General features: G+C 42.7%; 1 protein-coding gene across 4 annotated transcripts in view; it reads left to right on the forward strand.

Moving 5' to 3' along the window:
- LOC110255257 (oral-facial-digital syndrome 1 protein-like) overlaps nt 1-22,363 on the forward strand; it is a 58,939-nt gene that overhangs the window by 31,774 nt on the left and 4,802 nt on the right. For all 4 annotated transcript variants that reach the window (XM_021080897.1, XM_021080898.1, XM_021080900.1 and 1 more), the window contains 12 exons: nt 933-1,069; nt 1,659-1,832; nt 4,375-4,481; nt 6,270-6,389; nt 8,479-8,552; nt 9,451-9,542; nt 10,569-10,758; nt 16,632-16,762; nt 17,294-17,405; nt 19,292-19,897; nt 20,190-20,277; nt 21,177-21,274. In XM_021080897.1, coding sequence (XP_020936556.1) covers nt 933-1,069; nt 1,659-1,832; nt 4,375-4,481; nt 6,270-6,389; nt 8,479-8,552; nt 9,451-9,542; nt 10,569-10,758; nt 16,632-16,762; nt 17,294-17,405; nt 19,292-19,897; nt 20,190-20,277; nt 21,177-21,274 — 1,929 coding nt within the window. The remainder of the gene's footprint in view (nt 1-932; nt 1,070-1,658; nt 1,833-4,374; nt 4,482-6,269; nt 6,390-8,478; nt 8,553-9,450; nt 9,543-10,568; nt 10,759-16,631; nt 16,763-17,293; nt 17,406-19,291; nt 19,898-20,189; nt 20,278-21,176; nt 21,275-22,363) is intronic.

Genomic DNA, 22,363 nt, shown 5'->3' on the forward strand with positions numbered 1-22,363 from the left:
ACATTTTGCATTTTTTGTTTTGTACCCAGTCTTGGACGCCTGGTGTGTCTTTTACACTTAGAGTACGTGTCATTTTGCACTGGTCACGTTGTAGGCACTCAGTATGGCCAGATGTGGCCACAGGCCTGTGTTGGACAAACCAGTCCAGAGCATTTGAGAGAATTCAGAAAGGTAGATCGAAAACCACAGCTAAAGCTTTGCCAGCAGAGACATGTCTGCCAATATTTTAACCAGCTTCTGCCAGCCTTCTTTTCCTGGGCCTGCTTTTTGGTAGTGTTGGTGTTATGACTGAGATAGTACAGGAGGGCCAGGTTTGCAGTGTGCTTTGTGATCGATCGCCATCCGCACGCAGTTGGTTCGAGGGCCGCAGGTCTGCTGGAAAGAGCACCTGAACGAGAGACCATTAGTCGACCTGGCTTCAGCCGCATTGATGCCGTTAGGTAGTTGCTTAGCCCTCTGGCAGTTACTTCAACTGTATGGACACCTTTTCCCTCTCTGTGGAGCTGAAACGCATGTGTTTGATTCATCTGAAGGTTAGTGTTGAGAAAGTGTGAGTCAGCTTTACCCAAAATCCAATGAGAGCTCTCTCCCTTGGCTTTTAGAGGCTGGGGAGAGAGGCCTGTGTTTTCTGACTTAAACTGTGCTCTTTGATTTCTTTACCCCTGGCAAGTTATGATGAGAGTTTTCAAACATTCAGAAAAGTTGAAACACTTTCACAGTGAATGCTTGTATACCTAGAGTCTGCCGTTAAATCTGCATTACACTTACTTGATCACTTACCTGTCCATCCATTCAGGTCTATTTTTTGTTATATTTCCAGGTAGGTTGCAGACATGCCTCCATTTTCCCCACAGTATACTCTTTGCTTGTGAGCAGAGCCTCCTGCTCTCTTGACCATGTTTCTGTAACCTGTTCCCTGTGTTGTTTGATAGCTGAGAAGCTGCAGCTTATTGATGATGAGTTTGCAGGTGCTCACCCTCAGCACCCACAGTTAGAATCTTTAGAAGTCAAGTTAAATGAATATAAGAGAGAACTAGAACAGCAGCTCCAGGCAGAAATGTGTGAAAAGGTAAGATTTATCTTATTGTTAATGAGAGTGATGCTTTTGTTTCCTTTTTTTTCCTTTTAGGGCTATGCCTGTGGCATATGGAGGTTCCTAGGCTAGGGGTTGAATCAGAGCTACAGCTGCAGACCTACACCACAGCCACAGCAACACAGGATCTGAGCCTCGTCTGTGATCTGCACCACAGCTCATGGCAACACTGGATCCTTAACCCACTGAGCAAGGCCAGGGATTGAACCCACATCCTCATGGATGCTAGACAGGTTCTTAACCCACTGAGCCACAATGGAAACTCTGGAGAGTGATGCTTTTGCCTTTCTTTTAATGTCTTCCTGCTAGGTACGTGGGGAGATATCTAGAATCTTTCCTAATGAATGTGATACTATACTGTTGTATTATTTTTTGCAATTGATGTCATTTCTTTATGCCTTTTGAGTGAACCCTACAAGTACAGTGAATGAGATGACACGTGAAGATGAATTAAACTAAATATATGTCAATAGCATTAACATTAAGCCTAATGGTGAAAAGATAATTCGTTACTATTTCTTCAGTATAGTTATTGTATTTACAATTATTTGTCATCGATTGGCAGTTGAAGCATTTTAAAGATACTGAAATAGCAAAAATTAAAATGGAAGAGAAAAGAAAATGTGAGAAGGAATTGACTGATTTCCGGAACAAACATGAGAGAACCTATCAAGCAAAATCTGAAGCCCTCATTTCTCGGGAAAAGATGACCCTTGAGAGAATTCAGAAGCATCAGGAGGTACTATTCTACAGTAGTTTACGGGTGGCTATGTCCAGACTGTCTCTCTGGCAGGGGCTGGGGCCCAGGGCGCACGTGGGAGGATGGGCCTTGGAGAGGACGCACTGACACCCTTCCTCTGAGCCGGCTGGAGGGAAAGGACGGCAGACGTGAGTGCAGGCGCTGGGAGTGGGAGAAACACCCAGGAAGCAGCGGGTTTGAGGCTTTGGTAGCAGCTTGAGGGAGAGGGTCAGAAGTGCAGAATGGCCTTTGCAGGCAAAGGAGAGCAGCTCTGAGAAGCAGATGGGGCTGCCTGAGCCATTAAGGCTGGGCTGAGGCTGGCAGCCTGGCATTATCATGGACCAGACAAGCGCTCGGCGGCAATGGTTGTGGCCCAGCTCCTGGAGGGTGTGCAGGTCAGCCAGGGCGGCAGAGAGGAGCTTGGAAGAGCTGCGTTTCTTCGGCCTGCAAAAGGTAGCCCATTTGGTGGAACACACTGGGGTTCAACAGTGTAGGGAAGGGAGCCTGAGAGATCCAGTAGCTGTGAACACCAGCCAGCAGGGCCGGTGGCGTGGCTGTCACACAGACCTCAAGAAGCAGGTCTGCGCATCCTGCCGGCTGGAGTAACAGGGCTGAGCCCGGAGGACAGCATTGCAGGTTGGGGTTTCAGGTGAAGATCGCAACAAAATGGAGCGCATGGCCCTGGGAGCCAAGGTCAGGTCCCCAGAGTGGCAGCGTGCAGGGCTGCCAGGCTCGGCCACGTGGCCTTTGCGCTTGTCCCCAGGAAGGTGGCTGGATGGGAGGTAGAGAGGTTGCCGAGTAGCAGGGAGGGTGCGTAGGGAGGGATTGGGTCCATCGATTTAGGAAAACCAGGCTCCTTCCCTAAGGGCATGTCATAGACCAGACTGGATTTGGGGTCCCGTTTCCTATGGACAGAAGCCAGAACCTGCGTCAGGTGGTATTGGAAGAGGGAGGCTTGTTTCCAGGGTCCACCCTTGCTTGGAGCTTCTCCGTAAGACCCAGTTACTTAATGGTGATTGCCCCCCAACCCCCACCTTGAGTTTTGTGTAGCAGTTCTGGAAAGTGGGCTTTCTTCAGCCATAAAATAAATGTTGGAAGCACAGGTGTTGGAAAGGCTTGGATTGTGTTTATACTCACAAGTTGACCTTCAAGATAGGTGGCTGACTAGATCAGATCAACCAATTAACAGACTTGAGCCCCCATTTAGTCCACTGATACTCTGAAGGCTCTAGAGAAGGTTGGCATCCTCGAAAAGAGAACGGTGCCTGGAATGCCCCTCCCCTCCTCTGCCTGATAAAACCTCCCAGTCCTTCAAAATCCAGCTGGACTGTCACCTCCTTGCGATACCTGTCCTGACTCCCAGTGGCACTCCGTTGGGTGTAGTGCATGCCATGGAGTCTTGACATACTTGGTTGTGAAACCATCACCGTGCAGTGTGACTGCAGGGTGGGTTGTAGCGGGTGGGGACTGTCTGTTATATCCATTCATCTTTGTATATTCAGCTCACGGTGTTCCTCTGATGTCTGATAGGTGTTCAGGAAGTCCTCGCCCAGGGAACACACAAATGGAAGCATGGCCGTTCATTCAGGGCATCATGCGAACTTGCCAAGTCCGAATGACCTAGAAATTTAAACTTGCAATAATGATGGAACTGTAGGGATTCTTTCTCTCTCTCTTTCTTTTCTTTTTTTTTTATTTAGGGCCACACCTGTGGCAGATAGAGGTTCTCAGGCTAGGGGTCCAGTTGGAGCTATAGCCACTGCAATGCCAGATCCGAGCTGCCTCTGAAACCTACACCACACAGCTTATGGCAACAATGGATCCTTAACCTACTGAGCGAGGGCAGGGATCAAACCCTTGTTGTCATGGATGCTGAACGGATTCGATAGCCAATGAGCCATGACAGGAACTCCAGGATTCTCTTCTTTCTTTCTTTTTTTTTTTTTTTCTTCAGTCTTTTTGGCTTTTCTAGGGCCGTTTCTTGCGGTATATGGAGGTTCCCAGGCTAGGGGTCGAATCGGAGCTGTAGCCAGTGGCCTATGCCAGAGCCACAGCAACATGGGATCCGAACCGCATCTGCGACCTACACCACTGCTCACGGCAACGTCCTATCCTTAACCCACTGAGCAAGGCCAGGGATCAAACCCTCAATCTTATGGTTCCTAGTCAGACTCATTAACCACTGTGCCACGATGGGAACTCCTGGGATTCTCTTCTTTTACATTTTATTGGTAAATGTATCCTTTGTTTCATTTTTTTCTTGCTGAAGAACTTAGTGAATTTTGAAGTGTCTGAGAGATGTTAATTAAGTAAAACAGTTGAACAAGCGATGTTAGGAATTTAGGGTGATATACCTTAATGGTCCTTGGGGGAGGAAGGAATAAATTATTGTGGGAAAAAAGCAAAACATATATCTCAAATTGGAATCTCTTGAAAGCAAAATTGTTCCTCTAAATGTCTGCACCTAGCAAGTGGCGTATTAGTTCAGCTCTCTTTTGTTTTCTTTAGTTTGCTTGCTAAAACTGAATGCTTTCCTGTACAGAATGAAATGAAAGAAATTTATGCTCAAAGACAGCTTCTGCTAAAAGATATAGACTTGCTGAGAGGGAGAGAAGCAGAGCTGAAGCAAAGAATTGAAGCTTTTGAATTGTAAGTAATGTGTTTTGTTGTGGATACTCAGAATGAATGAGATTTGAAAGAACTCCTGAATGTGTCTAAATATTCTAAGATTAACTATGTTACAACAGTTCTTGGTTGTAAAGGTGATACCACCTAGCATTAAAGGGCACCGGTTGAGAGAAACAAGGATGAGAGTTGGTTTTTTTTTAACTTTTTTTTTTCTTTTTTTTTCTAAGCTAGCTCAACTAGCTGAAGCTGAGCCATTTAGTATTTTTTTTTTTTTTTTGTCTTTTTGGGCCACTCCCATGGCATATGGAGATTAGACCCCCAGTCTAGGGGTCTAATCGGAGCTGCAGCCCCCGGCCTACACCAGAGCCACAGCAACACGGGATCCGAGCCACGTCTGCGACCCACACCACAGCTCACAGCAATGCCGGATGCTTTACCCACTGAGCAAGGCCAGGGATTGAACCTGCAACCTCATGGTTCCTAGTCGGATTCGTTAACCACCGAGCCACGACGAGAACTCCAGAATGAGAGTTTTGCTTTTGAAATACCAGACACCAGGATGAAAGAACGATTTGCCGTCGTGGGGCTCCAGTGGAACCGGACTAATAATTTGAAGACTCTGATAATGCTTGAACCCATCATCCATTTCCCATTTGTGAACAACCATTCAGATCTGACAGACTGATGTACAGGTCGTAACAGAGTCCGTAAATTGATCATGTGAGAAAAAAGGAACATGGTTTGGGCCAAGATAGTGACTATAGAGTCACTTCTTCCCTTCCATTTGCCCTCCTCCTCCCTTCTAGACATAAAATAAAGTAAATAAATGTAGTGTTATTTTACCTTTCAGTTTTTATTTATTTTTTACTGTTAATATTTTTATTTTACTGTTAATTACTGTTCCTTTACTATACAGGGTAGCCATCAGAGGGAGCTAACACACAGAGCTTTTATACTTTGCTTGGAATAGTCCTCTTCCCTAGTACTTCTATTTTTTTTTTTTTTTTAAGGGCAGCATCTGTGGCATATAGAAGTTCCCAGGCTAGGGATCGAATTGGAGCTGAACCACAGCTCACACAACACCAGATCCTTAACCCACTGAGCAATGCCAGTGATCAAACCTGCATCCTCATGGATACTCGTCGGCATTTGTTTCTGCTGAGCCACGATGGGAACTGCCTCTTTTTTTTTAAATTAAAGTGTAATTGATTTACTCCCTAGCACTTCTCTTCATGGCTTGGTCTAAGTACCTCTGAACCCATTCTCCAGCTCTGGAATCGCCGTCGTGCTTGATGTAGGGTCTCACTATGAAGACCATTCCATTCTGCAGTATTTGGAGGTTCTGACTGATCATTTGTCTTTTGCTCTCATTCAGCACTCTTTTCAGTGTGGAATTAGTAAATTATCAAGTACCAAAACGAATCTTCTGCCTCTGATTCCTGTGGGCTTATCAATTGAATCTTACGGTTAGAAGCAGTATTCTAGAGGAGCCAAGCAGTTAAGTACACGAGCTAAAGTCTGGTTTGTAGCTCTGGAGCTATCAACATCAGTCTTTCAGCCCTGGATTGATTATGGCCACTTACCCCTTGTGAACATTCTTCAAGTGTGAACCATCTTCTTTGAGAAAGCACTTTGGTTTTGGCACTTGCCCACTGTCCCCAGGCAGGTGGCACCAAGGAGTACCATTGGCCACTTCAGACCCATCATCACTCAGTCAGCTCATAAAAGAGGTGGAAGACTTCTGGCTCTTACCCTGACAGTCACATAATTGTCATAATAGTTGGAGTCGTCTGTTTTTGCTAATTTCAGGTCCCAGAGGCTACAAGAAGAGAAAAATAAAAATGTGACCCATGGGCTTTGGAGGCAGGAGCTGAACATCCAGAGTATGGAGGAGACCTATGACCAAAAGCTCAAGAACAAACTCCTAAAGTAAGTGGTGCTTTTTTTTTTTTTTTTTTTAAATATCACAATTGAATTAAATTGATAGAACCATAGCACAAATGAAGTAGATAGGACTAATGATTTATGACAATAGTGTTTTTAAAGAAAAATACTGTTTGCAGTAAATGTCAAGCCTTTCCTAGGAGTATTTGATATAAGATAATTTTAAAAATATAAAAGTACAGAGAATAGCATCTCCTGCTTGTTCTTTGTTGCTTCTCTAACATTTATTGAGGGCCTGTAATTTGCTTGAAAATTCTTTTTCTTTTTACAGCTGCACCTGCAGCATACAGAGGTTCCCAGGTTGGGGGTCAAATTGGAGCTGCAGCTGCAGGCTTACACCACAGCCACAGCAACACCAAATACAAGCTGCATCTGCAGTCTGTACTGCAGCTTGTGGCAATCCTGGATCCTTAACCCACTGACTGAGGCCAGGGATTGAACCTGCATCCTCATGAAGACTATGTTTAGTTCTTAACCCGCTGAACCATGATGGTAACTGCATTTATCAGTTTGCTTGAATTTCTTTAGGGAACATTGTGATGACCTCACCTTGCATTGCTGAAAAGCTGTAAAATAGGGATTAGAGTCAATTTTATCTTTTCCTCTAACTTACTTATATTTTCTTTAAGGTGGGGATTTCTAATAATTATGAGTTATTCTCAGTGCTTATGGTATTTGTCAATGAACACGTACCTTGTATTCTTTCAGTATTCCTCAAAGAATCAAAAGAAAAGTAAGAATTAACTGTGAAGCAAAAAATGGTACAGGGAAAGGAAAATACGGACAATTGTGGTACTATGGCTTTTTTAGTCTTGAGTTTTGTTGTGTTCTGGTGAATGGTATTTCACTGCAATTCCAGTGAAAGTAAATTGTAACTTTTGTCTCCAGGGCTCAGTGTAATGTCTGGAATGTAGTAAGTGTTCAGTTAATGTTAATTGAGTAAATAAATTCATAGCAATGAGATAGCTCAGCTCAGCAGCTCTGGGTATGCTTATTCATTGGCCTCTTTTTACTGCCTTCTCCATAATTTGTCAGTGACAATCCATTACATAGTAATTGCAAAGGTGGTTTTTTGAGGTCATTCTTAAAAAGAATTCTAATGCAAAGTACAGTACCTTTTCCATGTATAAGTTTTGAAATGATGGATTTTATCTCCATATTTTATGTCAACTCCTCTAATAGAACTGTGAGCACTGAAAAATCTGTGGTTGTTAAATGGTTAGGGATAAATGAATAAAAAGTGTATGTGAACTTGGCATGGCCATGGAGTAGGGAACTGTTGCGTATCTTTGTCTGGCCTTGGGTTTGGCAAGTGTTAAAGTTTGGAGGATGTTGACCACAGGAGTGCTTCTCTTTCCTTTCTCTCATCTCTGAATGAGAAAGTCAGCTTGTAGTAGCTGGTGGAGACAGTAAAATTCCATGACAGTATGCCTTTTGGTATCACCAATCCATATATAATTTTAGTACTGTTGGCATCAGCTCTAAATATTGTGCTCAGCCCCTGAGGGTGAAACTTCTTATCCTGCTTGGGGTTGGGGAACCCCTGCTTGTGGTTGGGGAAGTGGGGTGGATTGGAAATGACTGACCGCTTCTTTTTTGTTTGTTTGTTTGTTTTGTCCATACCTTCAGAGTTCCCAGGGCCAAGGATCATAAAAAGATGAGCCACATCTTTGACAATGCCAGATTCTTATCCACGGAGCCACTGGGAAACTCCATGACTGGCTTGTTATCCTTGGGGATTTAGAGTCTGTTGTATACAGGGTAAATGCAACTAAACTTAATTCTTGGTGTCAGTGGACACCAACTGAGAAATGGTGCCTCGGTAGCCTCAGTAATGCACCCTTTCATTTTGTGCTGGAGTTTGGGGACCAGGATTGGATTACAGGATTGCAGCAGGACTTTTTATATCCAGAATTCAGATTCATAGCCTCGGTACAGGTGACCTTGAAGCTCATGTGTTGTCCTGTTCGGTGCCGTCTGGCGCCAGGTGTCGTAGATAAGCTCAGGCATCAGTAACAGTCTGTCCAGGAACATGACCAGGGAGGAACTCATTTTCTGTCATCCTGACTCTCAGGTATCAGCTGGAACTGAAGGAGGACTACATCACTAGAACTAATAGGCTGATTGAAGATGAAAGGAGGAATACAGGTGATTCTCGGGGTTTGGGGAGGGAGGCTGGATTTTTCAGTTCCGATGCTTGTGATTAGCTTCCTAAGTTGGGCCTTCTCTGTAATTCATAAAATAGGTACCTTACACTTCATTGTTACCATAAAATGACGCAGTTTTTTTGTCCTTTTAATTTCACAAAGTTAAAAAATAACACTCACTGTGTTTTTGCAAACTTTAATGTTTAACCTTTTCTATATTTGCAAAGATCAGTGGGTTATCGGTAGGATTTTATTCAACTTTTATTTCACTGTATTTTGATAAATAAAATCTATGATGTTAAGAAGGTGGCAGCAACTTATTGCCATTGGTTAATATCACTTATCACCATGAGCCATTTCATTTTTCACTGTTCCCTGTGCCCTGATTTCTTATTTCTCTTATTTCTAATATGTGTTTATGCTTCATGATATTTTAATTTGACATATAACCTCCTAAACTCTTGTGTACATTATCTACATTATCCCAAGACTAGGAAAAGTTGGAAAATTTTTTGATCTTTCAGATACTTTGATATTTCAGTGTATTTATTTAATTTTAATTTAATTTAATTTAATTTTATAACATAGCATTCTCTGTCTTTAAGGAAATTCACAGCCATCAGCAGGAGGGCCCCACACTCTGCAAAGATGGTGTAACTGTGGTTACTTGTGTGTAGCAGGAAGTTCACCACATATATGACCATTACAACTGACTTCCCATCACCTGTTGAGTAACAGGGCTTTTTTCTTGTCTGCTGATTTTTTTCTTTTTTTCTCCCCCATCTGCCATTTTAGATGATAAAATAATGGTCATAACGTTTGACATACTGGCTGTAAATTATCAAGTGACTTTTGTATTCATTGGAAAAACATATTTAGTGGTTGGTTCTGTCTTTCAGAGAAAACTATTCATTTGCAAGAGGAGCTCAGAGCTTTTAAGTGTAGAAAGGAAGAATTCGATCGTTCTGTAAATCGTGTGAAAGAGCTTGAGGTAATGTTAAGCCTATTGGTTTTTCGGAACAGATGTTAGAGAACACGTGAAGTTTTAGTCTCATACATCATTCATCTCAAGTTATCCTCTTAATTAAAAGTTTGGACTATTTATTATATGACTGAGAGGGTGATGGCTGAACTTAATGCAATAGTTCTTCCTTTCCATCTTAGTCTCCTAGAGAAGCAAAGAACGAGTGTGTCCTTTGGGGCGCAGAGTTGTCCTTAAATCCTGTCTGTCTCCCTCACTGTCCATGTGCCCGTGTGCAGGTTCTGTGACCTCCGATCCCTTCTCCATCAACTTTGGGATATTGCTCACATGCCATGGTTCTTGAGGGACCTCAGTGAGCTGGTCTGTGTGCCTGGCCTGTAGCAGGGGCCTGGTGTATGTTAGCATCGACTCAGCCTCTCCTTCCTTCCCCTCAGCAGCAGGTAAAATTCCTGTCACTACATCAGCATCTCCCAGATTCCGGCACAATGTGATGCATTTTTCACATGCCACTGTTGCTCTCTTTCTGTTCCTTTGTGTACTTGCTCTCCAAAGAGCAAAGCTGTAACTTGAGGAACTTAAACTGTCTTCTGTACATAAAATTTATTTTTGCAACTGTAATGTCTTCCTTACTTGAGAACTTTGCAGGCTTCTCTCTGCAACTATGAGATGGATTAGACTTAAGGAAAGTACCTCACAGCATGTTAGTGGCATCTCTCCCCTTTTCATGCGAAAAAATTTATTGTTAAATCTGTGATGGCTTATGTGTCCTTAGTTGCAACTGGAAAATCGGGTGATAATCAGAAGCTCCTGCTTTGCTGGACAGTGTTCTATGTAAATTGATTTGGATAAACCTGCCGCAGCTCCAGGGCAAAAGATGACTTTGATTGATAGAGTTAGGGTCAGCTTCTTGCTGAGAAACAGACGTCTGACAAGTGATTAAATTGTGCCACCCAGCTGAGAGCAGCCCACTAGCTTTTACCTGGGCAGTGCTGTGATGTCCCCATTCAAATACAAGTTTCCCTTTCCCAATTGCAGCTTGAGTTAGAGTCTGTCAAAGCCCAGTGTTTGGCACTAACAAAGCAAAACCACATGCTGAGCGAAAAAGTCAAAGAGATGAGTGACTATTCACTAGTAAAAGAAGGGAAACTGGAGCTGCAGACGCAGAATAAACTGCTTAAACAACAAGTGGAAGAGTTGAGAAATGAAAACTTGCGTCTCCTCAACTGTAAGTCTTTTTTTTCCCCTGATTTGCCTGTTGTTTTTTTCAATTTAATTTTTACTTTATATTGGAATATAGTTGCTTACAATGTTGTTAGTTTCAGGTGTACAGTGATTGTTATATTCACTCTTTTTCAGATTCATTTTCCACATAGATTATTACAGAATATTGAGTACAGGTTCCTGTGCTCTACAGTAGATTCTTATTGCTTACCTATTTTATATAAAATAGTGTGTATATATTAATCCCATCCTCCCAATTTTTCCCTCCCCATAATCTTTCCCTTTGGTAACCATGTTTGTTTTCAAAGTCCATGAGTCTGTTTCTGTTTTATAAATGGGTTCATTTGTGTCATTTTTTTAGAGTCCATGTATAAGTGATGCACACTTGTCCTTTTCTGTCTGACTGACTTCACTTAATAGGAGAGTCTCTAGGTTCATTCATGTTGCTGCAAATGGTATTATTTTATTCTTTTTTATAGCTGAGTAATTTCCACTGTGTATATGTACTACATCTTCTTTATCCATTCCTCTGTTGATGGACATTTAGGTTGCATCCATGTCTTGGCTATTGTGAATAGTGTTGCAATGAACATTGGGTGCATATATCTTTTCATTTTTTTCTTTTTTATAATAATTTTTTTTTTCCCACTGTCCAGCGAGGGGGTCCGGTTATCCTTACATGTATACATTACAATTACATTTTTCCCCCACCCTTTCTTCTGTTGCAACATGAGTATCTAGACATAGTTCTCAATGCTATTCAGCAGGATCTCCTTGTAAATCTATTCTAAGTTGTGTCTGATAAGCCCAAGCTCCCAATCCCTCCCACTCCCTCTCCCTCCCATTAGGCAGCCACAAGTCTCTTCTCCAAGGGAACCCTCCTGCACTGTTGGTGGGAATGTCAACTGGTACAGCCACTATGGAGAACAGTTTGGAGATACCTTAGAAATCTATACATAGAACTTCCATATGACCCCGCAATCCCACCCTTGGGCATATATCCGGACAAAGCTCTACTTAAAAGAGACACTTGCACCCACATGTTCATTGCAGCACTATTCACAATAGCCAGGACATGGAAACAACCTAAATGTCCATCCACAGATGATTGGATCTGGAAGATGTGGTATATATACACAATGGAATACTACTCAGCCATAAAAAAGAATGACATAATGCCATTTGCAGCAACATGGATGGAACTAGAGACTCTCATCCTGAGCGAAATGAGCCAGAAAGACAAAGACAAATACCATATGATATCACTTATAACTGGAATCTAATATCCAGCACAAATGAACATCTCCTCAGAAAAGAAAATCATGGACATATATTTTTTCAAATTATGATTTTCTCTAGTTAGATGCCCAGGAGTGGGAATGCTGGGACATATAGCAGTTCTATATTTAGTTTTTTAAAGAACTTCCATAATGTTCTCCATAGTGATTGTACCAATTTATATTCCTACCAATGGTGTAGGAGAGTTTCCTTTTCTCCACACCCTCTCCAGCGTTTATTGTTTGAAGACTTTTTGATGATGGATATTCTGACTGGTGTGAGGTGATATCTCGTTGTACTTTTGATTTGCATTTCTCTAGTAATTAGCAATGTTGAGCATCTTTTCATGTGCTTTTGGCCATCTGTCTTTGGAAAAATGTCTTTTTAGATCTTCTGACAATTTTTTGATTCAGTCATTTGTGTTTTTTTAATGAATCTGCTCTAATTTTTATGATTTCTTCTACTAACTTTAGGTTTTGTTTGTTCTTTTTTGTCTAGTTGCTTTAGCTACAAGTTTTTTTATTTTAGATTTTTGATATAAACTTCTCTCTTAGAACTGCATTTGTGGCATCCCATATGTTTTGGATTGTTGTGCGTTTTTTTTTTCTTTATTTCTTTTCTGTTAAGTAGCATACTGTTCATGTGTTTGTTTTTTTTTTGCAGTTGATTTCTAATTTTGAGTGTTGTGATCAGCAAAGATGCTTGGTATGATTTCAGTTTTCTTAAATTTTTGAGACTTGCTTGGTAGCACAAGATGTGATCTGTCCTGTAGAACATTTCATGTGCATTTGAGAAGAATATGTATTTTTCCAATTTCAAGTGGAATGTTCTAGAAATATCAGTTAAGTCCATTTGGTCTAGTGTATCAGTTAAGGTCTATGCTTCCTTATTATTTTCCATCTGGATGATCTATCCATTTTTGTAAGTGGGGTGTTAAAGACCCTTACTATTGTGTTATTATCAATTTCTCCTTTTATGACTATTAGCAGTTACTTTATATATTGAAGTGCTTCTATGTAGAGTATGTATGTATTTACAATTGTAATGCCTTGTTGGATTGATCCTTTGATCATTATATAGTGTCCTTGGTCTCTTGTAACCTTCTTTATTTTAAAGTGTTTTTGTCTGATGGTATTGATACTCCATCTTTCTTTTGATTTCCATTTACCCAGAATACATTTTTCCATCCTCTTATTTTGAGTCTGAATGTGTCTGTGTATCAGAGGATCTCTTGTAGACAGCATATATATGGGTCTTCATTTTGTATCCATTTAGATAGTCTATGTCTTTTGCTTAGAGCGTTTAATCCATTTACATTTAAGGTATTTATCAGAATATACATTCAGATTGCAGTTTTATTAACTATATTATATTTGTTTTTTAGGTCTTTTTTCTTCCCTTAATCTTTTGTTCTCTATCTTTAGTGTTGTATTTGAATTACTTTTTCTTCTTTATGTGTGACTCTGTTGTAGATTTTTGGTTGTGGTCACCATGAAGTTTTGTTATAGCAGTATGTATATACACAAGATTGTTTTAAGCTGCTGGTCTCTTAATTTCAAATGAATTTCTTATGTCTTGCATTTGTACTCTTTTCACAGTTGCTGGTTTGATATCATATTTGCGAGAGGATGATTTCCTACCTTTACTGTATGTTCACCTTTACCAATGAGCTTTCCCATTTGTCATTTTCTTGTTTCTATCTGTAACCTTTTCTTTTCTGCCTCAAGAAGTTATTCTAGCATTTATTATAAAGCTGGTTTGGTGGTGCTGATTTTTTCAGCTTTTATTGTCTATATAGCTTTTGATTTCTCCATCAAATCTGAACAAGAACCTTGCTAGGGAGAGTATTCTTGCTGTATGTTTCTTTACTTCATCACTTTAAATATATGTTCCCTTCTGACCTGTAGCATTTCTACTGAAAAATCCACTTATGGGGATTCAATTGTATGTTATTTGTTGTTTTTCTGTTGTTTTTCTTAATATTTTCACTTTGTCTTTAATTTTTGTCATATTTTAATATGTATGTCCCTTGCTGTATTCCTTCTTGAGTTTATACTTTATGGAGCTCTCTTCCCTTCATCAATTTGAGTTACTTTTTCTTCTCTGTTATTGAAATTTTGGGTTATTATCTCTTTCAATATTTTATCAGGTCCTTTCTCTCTCTTCTTCTGGGGCTGCCATAATGTCACTATTGGTGTATTTAACATTGTACAGAAGTCTCTGAGACTGTCTGCATTTATTTTCTTTCATTTTTCTTTATTTGGCTCCATGGCAGTGATTTTCACCAGTCTCTCTTCCTGCTCATTCGTTTTTCTGCCTCATTTATTCTACTACTGACTCCTTCTAGTGTATTTTTCATTTCAGCTACAGTATTGTTTGTTCTTTAAACTTTATACCTATTTTTTAAACTTTTTTTGTACCTTCTTGGTCTGCGCCTCCATTCTTTTAACAAGATCTTGGATCATCCTTACTTTAATTACTCTGAATTCTTTTTCAGGTAGACTGCCTATCTCTGCTTCACTAAGTTGTGCAAGGTTTTATCTCATTCCTTTGTTTTGGAACATATTTCTGTTCTGTCTCATTTTGGTCTGACTTTCTTTGTTTGTGGTCTCCTTTTTTCAGTCTGTAAGATTGTAGTTCCTCTTTCTTCTGGTGTCTGCCTTCTCATGGTGAGGGGGTTCCAGGGGTTTGTGCAGGCTTCCCGGCGGGAGGGACCAGTGCCTGCCCACTGGTTAGTGGAGCTGAGTCTTGTCTCTCTGGTGGGCAGTACTATATGATGGGGTGTGTTTAGAGGCAACTGAGGTCCTAGGAGATTTTTCTAAATACTGTGTTTGCATCCTGTTGTTAGTTTGGCCTGGGATATCTCAGCATGGGAGCCTGCAGGGTGTTGGATGGGGTCAGGTCTCAGCACCAATAATGGCAACCTTTGGGAGAGCTCACACCCATGAATAGTTTGGGGCTTTGGCCTCCTGTGTCTTTGTCCTCACAGTGAGTCACAGCCAACCCCTGCCTCCTCAGGAGATCCTCCAGGACCCACAGGTAGGTCTGGCCCAGGCTTCTATGGCATCACTGCCTTGCCCTGGGTCCCAGTGCACATGAAACCATGTATGTACCCTCTGAGAGCGGAGTCTCTGTTTCCCCCAGTCCTATGGCGCTCCTATAGTCATTCTCCACTGGCCTGCAAAGCCAAATGCTCTGGTGACCCCTCCTCCTGATGTCAGACCCTCAGGCTAGGTAGCCTGACACGGGGATCAAAACTCTTATTCCTGTGAGAGGACCTCATCTCATTAGACTTCTTTGTCTTTGGATGTAAGTCCCTCTTTTGGTTGGTTCTGGTCTTTTTCAGTAGATGGATATTGACTAGTTAGTTGCAATTTTGGTGTTTTTTTTTGAGAGGAGGTGAGCTCAAGTCCTTCTCCTGTGCCATCTCATCCCCTTTGTTTCTAATGTCCAAGCTGAAGACATACTAAACTTCCATGAAACTTAAGAAAAACTGACCAAAAGAGTGATGAATTGACAAAATTTGGGCAGTCTTTTTCTTACCTGAGTGCTTGGTCTGGTTTTATTTGCTCATAGGATGCTTTGTGCAGAGGCCTTGTACTCCACCCTTCAGACCAGAGTTCCTAGTGTAAACTGGCTTCACCTGCCTGTCTGCATGTTACTGTAGTTCATGTTAGCATCATATTATGAAATGAAGCTTCTCTGGAGAGAGGCTTCAATTGAGAAGATTACCTAAAATTTAAGTTCTCAGATTCCTTCCTTTTTGCTTGCTATTCCATAATTAATAGTGTCCCTAAGAAGAAATATTTAAAAACTGTCCATATCTACCTCTGTGGATGATACTGGGCTCCTCTCCTTCTGACTCCTGTGCCTGTGCCCAATGGGGATAACCTCAAGCACTTCGAGGTGGGAAGAGGGGTCAAGGTTGTCGGCCCTCTCCACCACCTCTATGTACAGTGATTCCGCACCTCTCAACCAAGCAAGATTGCAGTGCTTCTGGGATGGCTTCTCACCTGCACTCTGCACTTGAGTCAACTTGCTCCCTCCAGTTCTGGAAATTCCTCCCTCCCTGGCCCTCGAAGCTCAAGGACTGGTAATGGCATGGCCCCATTACTAACCCAGAGAATTACATAGTCTTTGGTAGCTAGGAACCCAATATGAGTCACCCTTCATTGAAGGGTCCTTGCATGACCTAGTTTGGAGACGGCATCTACTTTCTGTCTGGACAAGAGAGCCACTGGCAGATGCACAGATTGAATTGGAACTCAGCACAATATTGATGGGTTTCAATAGAGCACTCCTTCTCTGCCTCTGTGTATGAAAGAGGGGAAAGGTGGGCTTTCAAGTTAATTTGAGAATTTGAAAGCATTCTACTATGTGGAGTAATATTTGAGAGAAGTGAAATATGTGCACTTATTCGCATTCTTTGTGTTTTGAAATTTGTGAGTCAGAATTGCTCATAGTTCTTTTGATAGAATAAATATAATATTGTGTGCATACAAAGCAAAGGAAGACCAGTATGAAACCACTTGAGCTACTTTTGTGAATTAAATGAGATAACTCAGGGTTGGTAATGACCAGGCTTTTTTGCCCTCTTAGGCATAACTGAGCCATCTCCTGAGCTGGTGATTTTCCAGAAAGAATTAAAGAAAGCAGAAAATGCTATCATGCTTGAGCATAAGGAGCTTGAAACCCACAAGCAAGCTCTGCAAAAACAGCTGCAAAGCGAAGTGAGTATCTCTCCTTGGGCCCAGGGGTCAGGCCAGTCCGCTGCTTGGATGTGTGAACTTGATGCACACCACACCAGTGTAAATAAGAGTCTTTCTTACATCGGCGATCCCCCGAGATGCTAAAGGTCTCGTTTCCATCCGAGAGAATGCTCTAGTGATTGTGTAACTTGGTATTCGTAATAGTCGCGAAATCCAAAGGCAAGCAGACACAGCTAAAGACAAAATTCCCCAGGTCCTGATGCTGTTCACAGTAGCAGTGTCTCACTTCTCACCCCGTGCCTTGGAAATACTGCTTCCCTCTCTGGAGTTTGCCCAGGCTCTGGAGTAGCTGCTCGGATATGGGTGCAAGAGGAAGTGGACACTTGTGTGGTCTGTTGTTACTTTACAGGGACCACATGGGTTATGGGCTGTAAAGCTGCTCAGAATTGACCAAGCAAACAAAGGGAGTAAGCCCAGTATGAGAACTGTTCCTTCGAAGTGAGCTGTGATGGGTTTTGAGTTGATTTCTTTCCCTTCTCTAAATCTCTGCAGATTGAGCATTCCGCCCAGCTGAAGGCCCAGATACTGGATTACGATGCTTCTGTCAAGAGGTTAACTATGCAGGTTACTGACCTAAAGTTGCAGCTTAAACAAACTCAGACAGGTTAGAGACATTTTTAACCTAAAAGTAGGTTTGTGCAAATGTAATGCTGGTTATCACTGAATTCGTAGTAATTCTCATAGTAGGGAAAAAGCTATAGAAATAGGTGCTGTTTTAGAAGTCAAACTGCCTGTCCATTTCAGGGGTACCAGTCAGGTCATCACTTAGAGTGACTTCTCACAGGTGCCCCACACATGGGAGAGTCTCATTCCCCAAATAGGAAGGGTGTGGTGGTGATGCAGAGGTCCCCAAATTCACCCTGGACCTAGGCTTGCTTGCTTTCTGTCTTTTAAAATTTATTGAAGTATAATAGTTGATTTATAATGTTGTGTTAATATCTGCTGTACAGTGAAGTAGCTCAGTTTTACATACATATTCTTTCTCGTATTCTTTTCCATTGTGGATTATCACAGGGTATTAAATATTAAATCCCTGTTGCTGTACAGTAGGACCTGGTTGTTTATCCATCCCATATGTAATAGTTTGCCTCTGGACCTAGGGAGTTTCCTTTTTTATTTGTCATCCTGACAGTAAGATCAACCTACTCTTCAGTGGTGTTAGACACTCCTTGATAAACGCATACATCCGCTGGAAAGGCAGGGTGGCCTGGCAAAAAGAGCACTGCTACTGGAATTGGAAAATTGGTTTTGGTCCCCATTTTTGAAGTTGGTTGTTTGGCTTCAGACACGTTCCTTTAACTTCCTTGGGCCTCCGTTTCCCCCTTTGTAGCGAGCATAATAATACCTCCCGGGCTGTGGAGGATGGAGGGGAAATGGGATGGGCTGCAGTACAGTGCCCAGTGCATATAAACCCTCGGGCAGTGGGCCCTGCTATCGTTTTGTTCCTGGGTCTCCAGTGGATGGATGCTGCTGCCCCTCCTACTTCTCCCAGGTCTGCCACAGCCTGTATGCTTTGTTTAGCTGCTTTCACACTCAGCTCAAGTTTCCCTGTGTTCATGGTTCTGAGCCTTCCTTGGTTCCCATTTGCACTTCTCCTCCTCAGGCCCTTGGCCCCTTGTCCCCCACGCCAATTTGATTTCTGTCATTTTATCATCTCTGCTCTTTTCTTTCCTCATTTTCTCTCTATACCTTGGCATTTGCCAAACTGCCCACAGCTGAAACCATAGTGAGCTCCTCTCGTGGGGAATAGTTTAATAAGAATGGAAGTTTTTTGAACGCCCGCATCGCAAGCATCTGTCCTGTGGCATCATTGGGGTGGGGTTGGCAGGACAGGAGCAGTCACATGTGCTGGCTTTGCACTGGGTGTAGTGACTCTACACCTTGCTAAGCATGGCACTCAGCCTCAATTAGTCACAGCCTCCATCTGTGACATGGGAGCAGTGAGAGTTCTGGGCCCACAGTGGTGCCAGGATCACATGTTCTCATTCTCTTATCTCAGCCTCAGGTCATCTGCTGTGGCTTTGGCCACAGCCCCAGGGGTTCGGTGGCAGCACCCTGGGGTCAAACACATTCACTGCTTTGTAGTCAGTGTATGAACATGCATGCTGGATGGAAAAAATAGAGATTATAAATGGGTTTATGTCAGCTCAAGTCAGGTGTTTTTTAGCCACCAGCGTTCACATCTGGTTAGACTTTGCCCAGAAATAAATCGTGAGTACCTTCTCAGTTCTCAGAGCTTTTTGGACTTGAAGGTTGTGTGTAATAGGTTGTGAAATAATACCATGTATTACAAAAGAAAGCCTAGGAAGCAGTAGTTTGTACATAGTTGTTCTTGAGAAATGTTAATAATTGCTGTTAGGACAGTGGTGGTTTCAGAAGCTGTTTATGTGCAAGTCTGTCCTTATTAAAATTTGAAACAGAAACATATCAGTTTGATTCTGTACCTTTCCCCCTCTTGTCTCTCACCCTATGTCTGCTCGTCACCCACAGCCTTGGAGAATGAAGTGTACCGCAACCCAAAGCCATCTCTGCTCAGTCGCTCCGTCAGCAGGTTAATGGGCGGCAAGATGGGGCCCCTGGATGGTAGCATAAGCAGGGATTTCTTGAAAAACGCTTTGAGACAGGACGAGCTGCTGGCAGGCACAGTTACACCATGGATCCCAAGTTACCCCAGTGCAAGCCCAGAGGGCAGTTCCCCTGATTCTGACCTGGAATTTGTAGCTAGCACCAAGGCTCGGGTGAGAGAGCTAGAGCAAGAGGCCAAGTGCTTGGAAAAAGCTTTCCAGAACTACCATCAAAGGGTCAGTCAGTGCCCCGCCAAGAGCCCACTGGAAGCCAGGAGCCCACCCCTGCTGCGCCTGCTGGGGAATCTCAAGAACATCCTTCCAAGTGCCCCCGACAGGGGTGTTTTTCCCGAGGACCAAGTTGCCTCTCAGCAGCCTCAGATGAGCGAGCAGCGAAAGGACAACAGCGAAGTGTCTGAGGTGACCAGCAGCTCGGCCTCCAGGTCACACAAGGGAGAGGCATCCAGATGCCTCTCCTCCACTTCTCTCCCCAAAGCGAGAAGAAGCCTTGACAGTGAGATGTTCTTGGAAGGTAAGCTCCTGCTCAGGGGACAGATAGGTTAGTTCTCCTGGGATGTGTCCTCTGATCCTCTGAGAGTGCAGCCTAGACAGCAGGAGGTGGTGGGAGCCAGCAACCCTCCATCTATCTGCAGGCTCCCTGGGGACCCCATCGTCTCCCCCATGTCATGGCTGGGGAATCATTAACACATCATTCTTGGCTTTTGCAAGGATAATGGCACTCATTTTCAGAGTAACAGAAACCCCATTGCTGTCCTCTCCACACCATCTGTAACATTCTCCTCCTCGTGTCTCCTGCTTGGTAGGTGACAGAACACTGCAGCCTTCACCTGCTGAGTGCTGGCACAGCCTCTCAGTGCACTCACTTTCCAGCCCAATGGAGCCAAAGGCCAGGTAACTTCTGGGCTCTTAGCCACCTGAAATCTCAGCCTTAATTTGTGTGGGGGTTTAGGTGATGTTAAAGACTGTGTGACAGTATAGAATTTGCAGTCGCATCATACATCATTAAAAACTCATTGACAAATATTTTGGCATTTAAATATAAGCAAATAAGGCTGCACTTGGTAAATCACTGAGATAAACTCCATCCAAAATGCTGTGGGCTCTAGAATATAGGGCTGATGCAGGGTGGCGTGGGTGTGTTGAAAGGCTCAGTGGTGGGTGGCCCAGGCTGGGATTGAAGTCATGTGTGGAACCCCTGCCTGTTGCCCAGTCCCTAAGGTGGGGGAGATTCTGACTCCCTCTTTCTGGGCTCCAGCCTGGGTATCTGTGTGTTGATGCAGTTCTGCAGAGTTGCAAATGGCCCCTTGGGCCTGTCCTGGTCCTCAAGTGTGTAATGTTGTGTTATATCGCTTCTGTGGAGAGAGGACACGGGGGCCAAGCTAGGATGCTATGGTACACAGGGGCTGCTGGCGGTACGTCTTCAGCTGGCTCGTTGCTAAAGCTGTGTGGAGCTTGGTTTTCGTCCACAAATGTTTTCTAGGTGTTAACAATTCTTCTGAGGTGCGGTAGTGAGAGGGCAGCGTTGTTCTTCCTTAGGGGTGGTAGCACCTGCCTCGCTGCACGGGCCTGGGCAGTCTGGAGGACTACCAGAGTTAAGGTGCTGTGACTCTTGGGAACAAGGCCTGGCACGTGGAGTGCAACCACTGCAGTAGTCCTTACTCTCTGTGAGTCAGGGAACAATGAATTTTCCAAAGCGTTTGCTCCAGTCACAAAAAGCTTTTTCATCACCCTCCACTCTTTTGTTTTATGTTACTAAAGCTTCACATTCTTGAATTTTATTCTTCTGATAGCCTTTATCAAAGACAAATGGAACTTGAGAAAAACCAATTTGCAAATTCGGACAAGCCAGCTTTTAAGGATAATGAAGAATCTGAAGCATCATTTGAATGTGAGTTTAAATATGAATGCTTGTTTTTGTAAGTTTAAAATATTGGAAGTTTAGTTTTGGTGAAACATGTTTGTTGTTATAAAAGCCAAAGCAGGAGTTCCCATTGTGGCTCAGCAGTAAGGAACCCGGCTAGTCTCAATGAGGATGCAGGTTCAGTCCCTGGGTTAGGATTAAGTGGGTTAAGGATCCCGCGTTGCTGTGGCTGTGGTGTAGGCTGGCAGCTATAGCTCTGATTTGACCCCCGCCTGGGAACTTCCACGTGCTGCTCCTGCAGTCCTAAAATGATAAAAAAATAAAAGGCAAAAGCAGTTATAAATTAGGACATTTTTATTTTGTGATAAAACTACAAGTACAGCTATAGTGCCTCATTTTTGTATCACAAAGATTTTCAAGTCCTGAGTTCCATTTATTAAAAATTTTGGGATAACCGATTTCAAAGTTGCAGCTAGGCCCAGAAGTGAATCCTTAATTTATGAAGTTTAGGATGGGCCCAGATTTAAAATAAATGACTTCTTAAAATTTGCCTTTTTTCCCCTTTTTATGGAATATGAAGATACTATTTTTCTTGGAATTATGTTGTTTCCATCAATTGTCGCAGATTTAGAAAACCCTTTGTTAGCTACAGAACGGAGGTACAGGATGGAGCTTAAGGGTATGAGAACTGGTGGCCTGGCGTGGCCCTGCCTTAGACTGCTCTGTCTCAGGGCCAGCTGCTTCAGTATAAAATAGAAATTGAGGGTCGACCAGCTCTCAGGTTCTTTCTGGCTTGGCAAGTCTCTCTCTCACTTTCTTGTTTTTGTTTTGGGTTATAGAAGTTTTATTCGTAACAGCCCCAAATTTGAAACAACCCAGATCCCCTTCAGTTAGTGGGTGGTTAAACAAGGGATGTTAAGTCTCCACCATGAACTCCCACTCCACAAGTAGATGGAACAGTGTTGATATGCAACAGTTTACATGGGTCTCCACAGAATGGTTTCGTGAGAAAAAGCAATCCCACAGAGACATACTGTACTAGTTAGTTTGTGTAACAGTTCTTTTATTGAAGTATCGTTGCTGTACAGTATTACATAAGTTACGGGTGAACAGTAT

Source organism: Sus scrofa, chromosome Y, assembly GCF_000003025.6.
Source record: "Sus scrofa isolate TJ Tabasco breed Duroc chromosome Y, Sscrofa11.1, whole genome shotgun sequence".
Lineage (NCBI taxonomy): Eukaryota > Metazoa > Chordata > Mammalia > Artiodactyla > Suidae > Sus > Sus scrofa.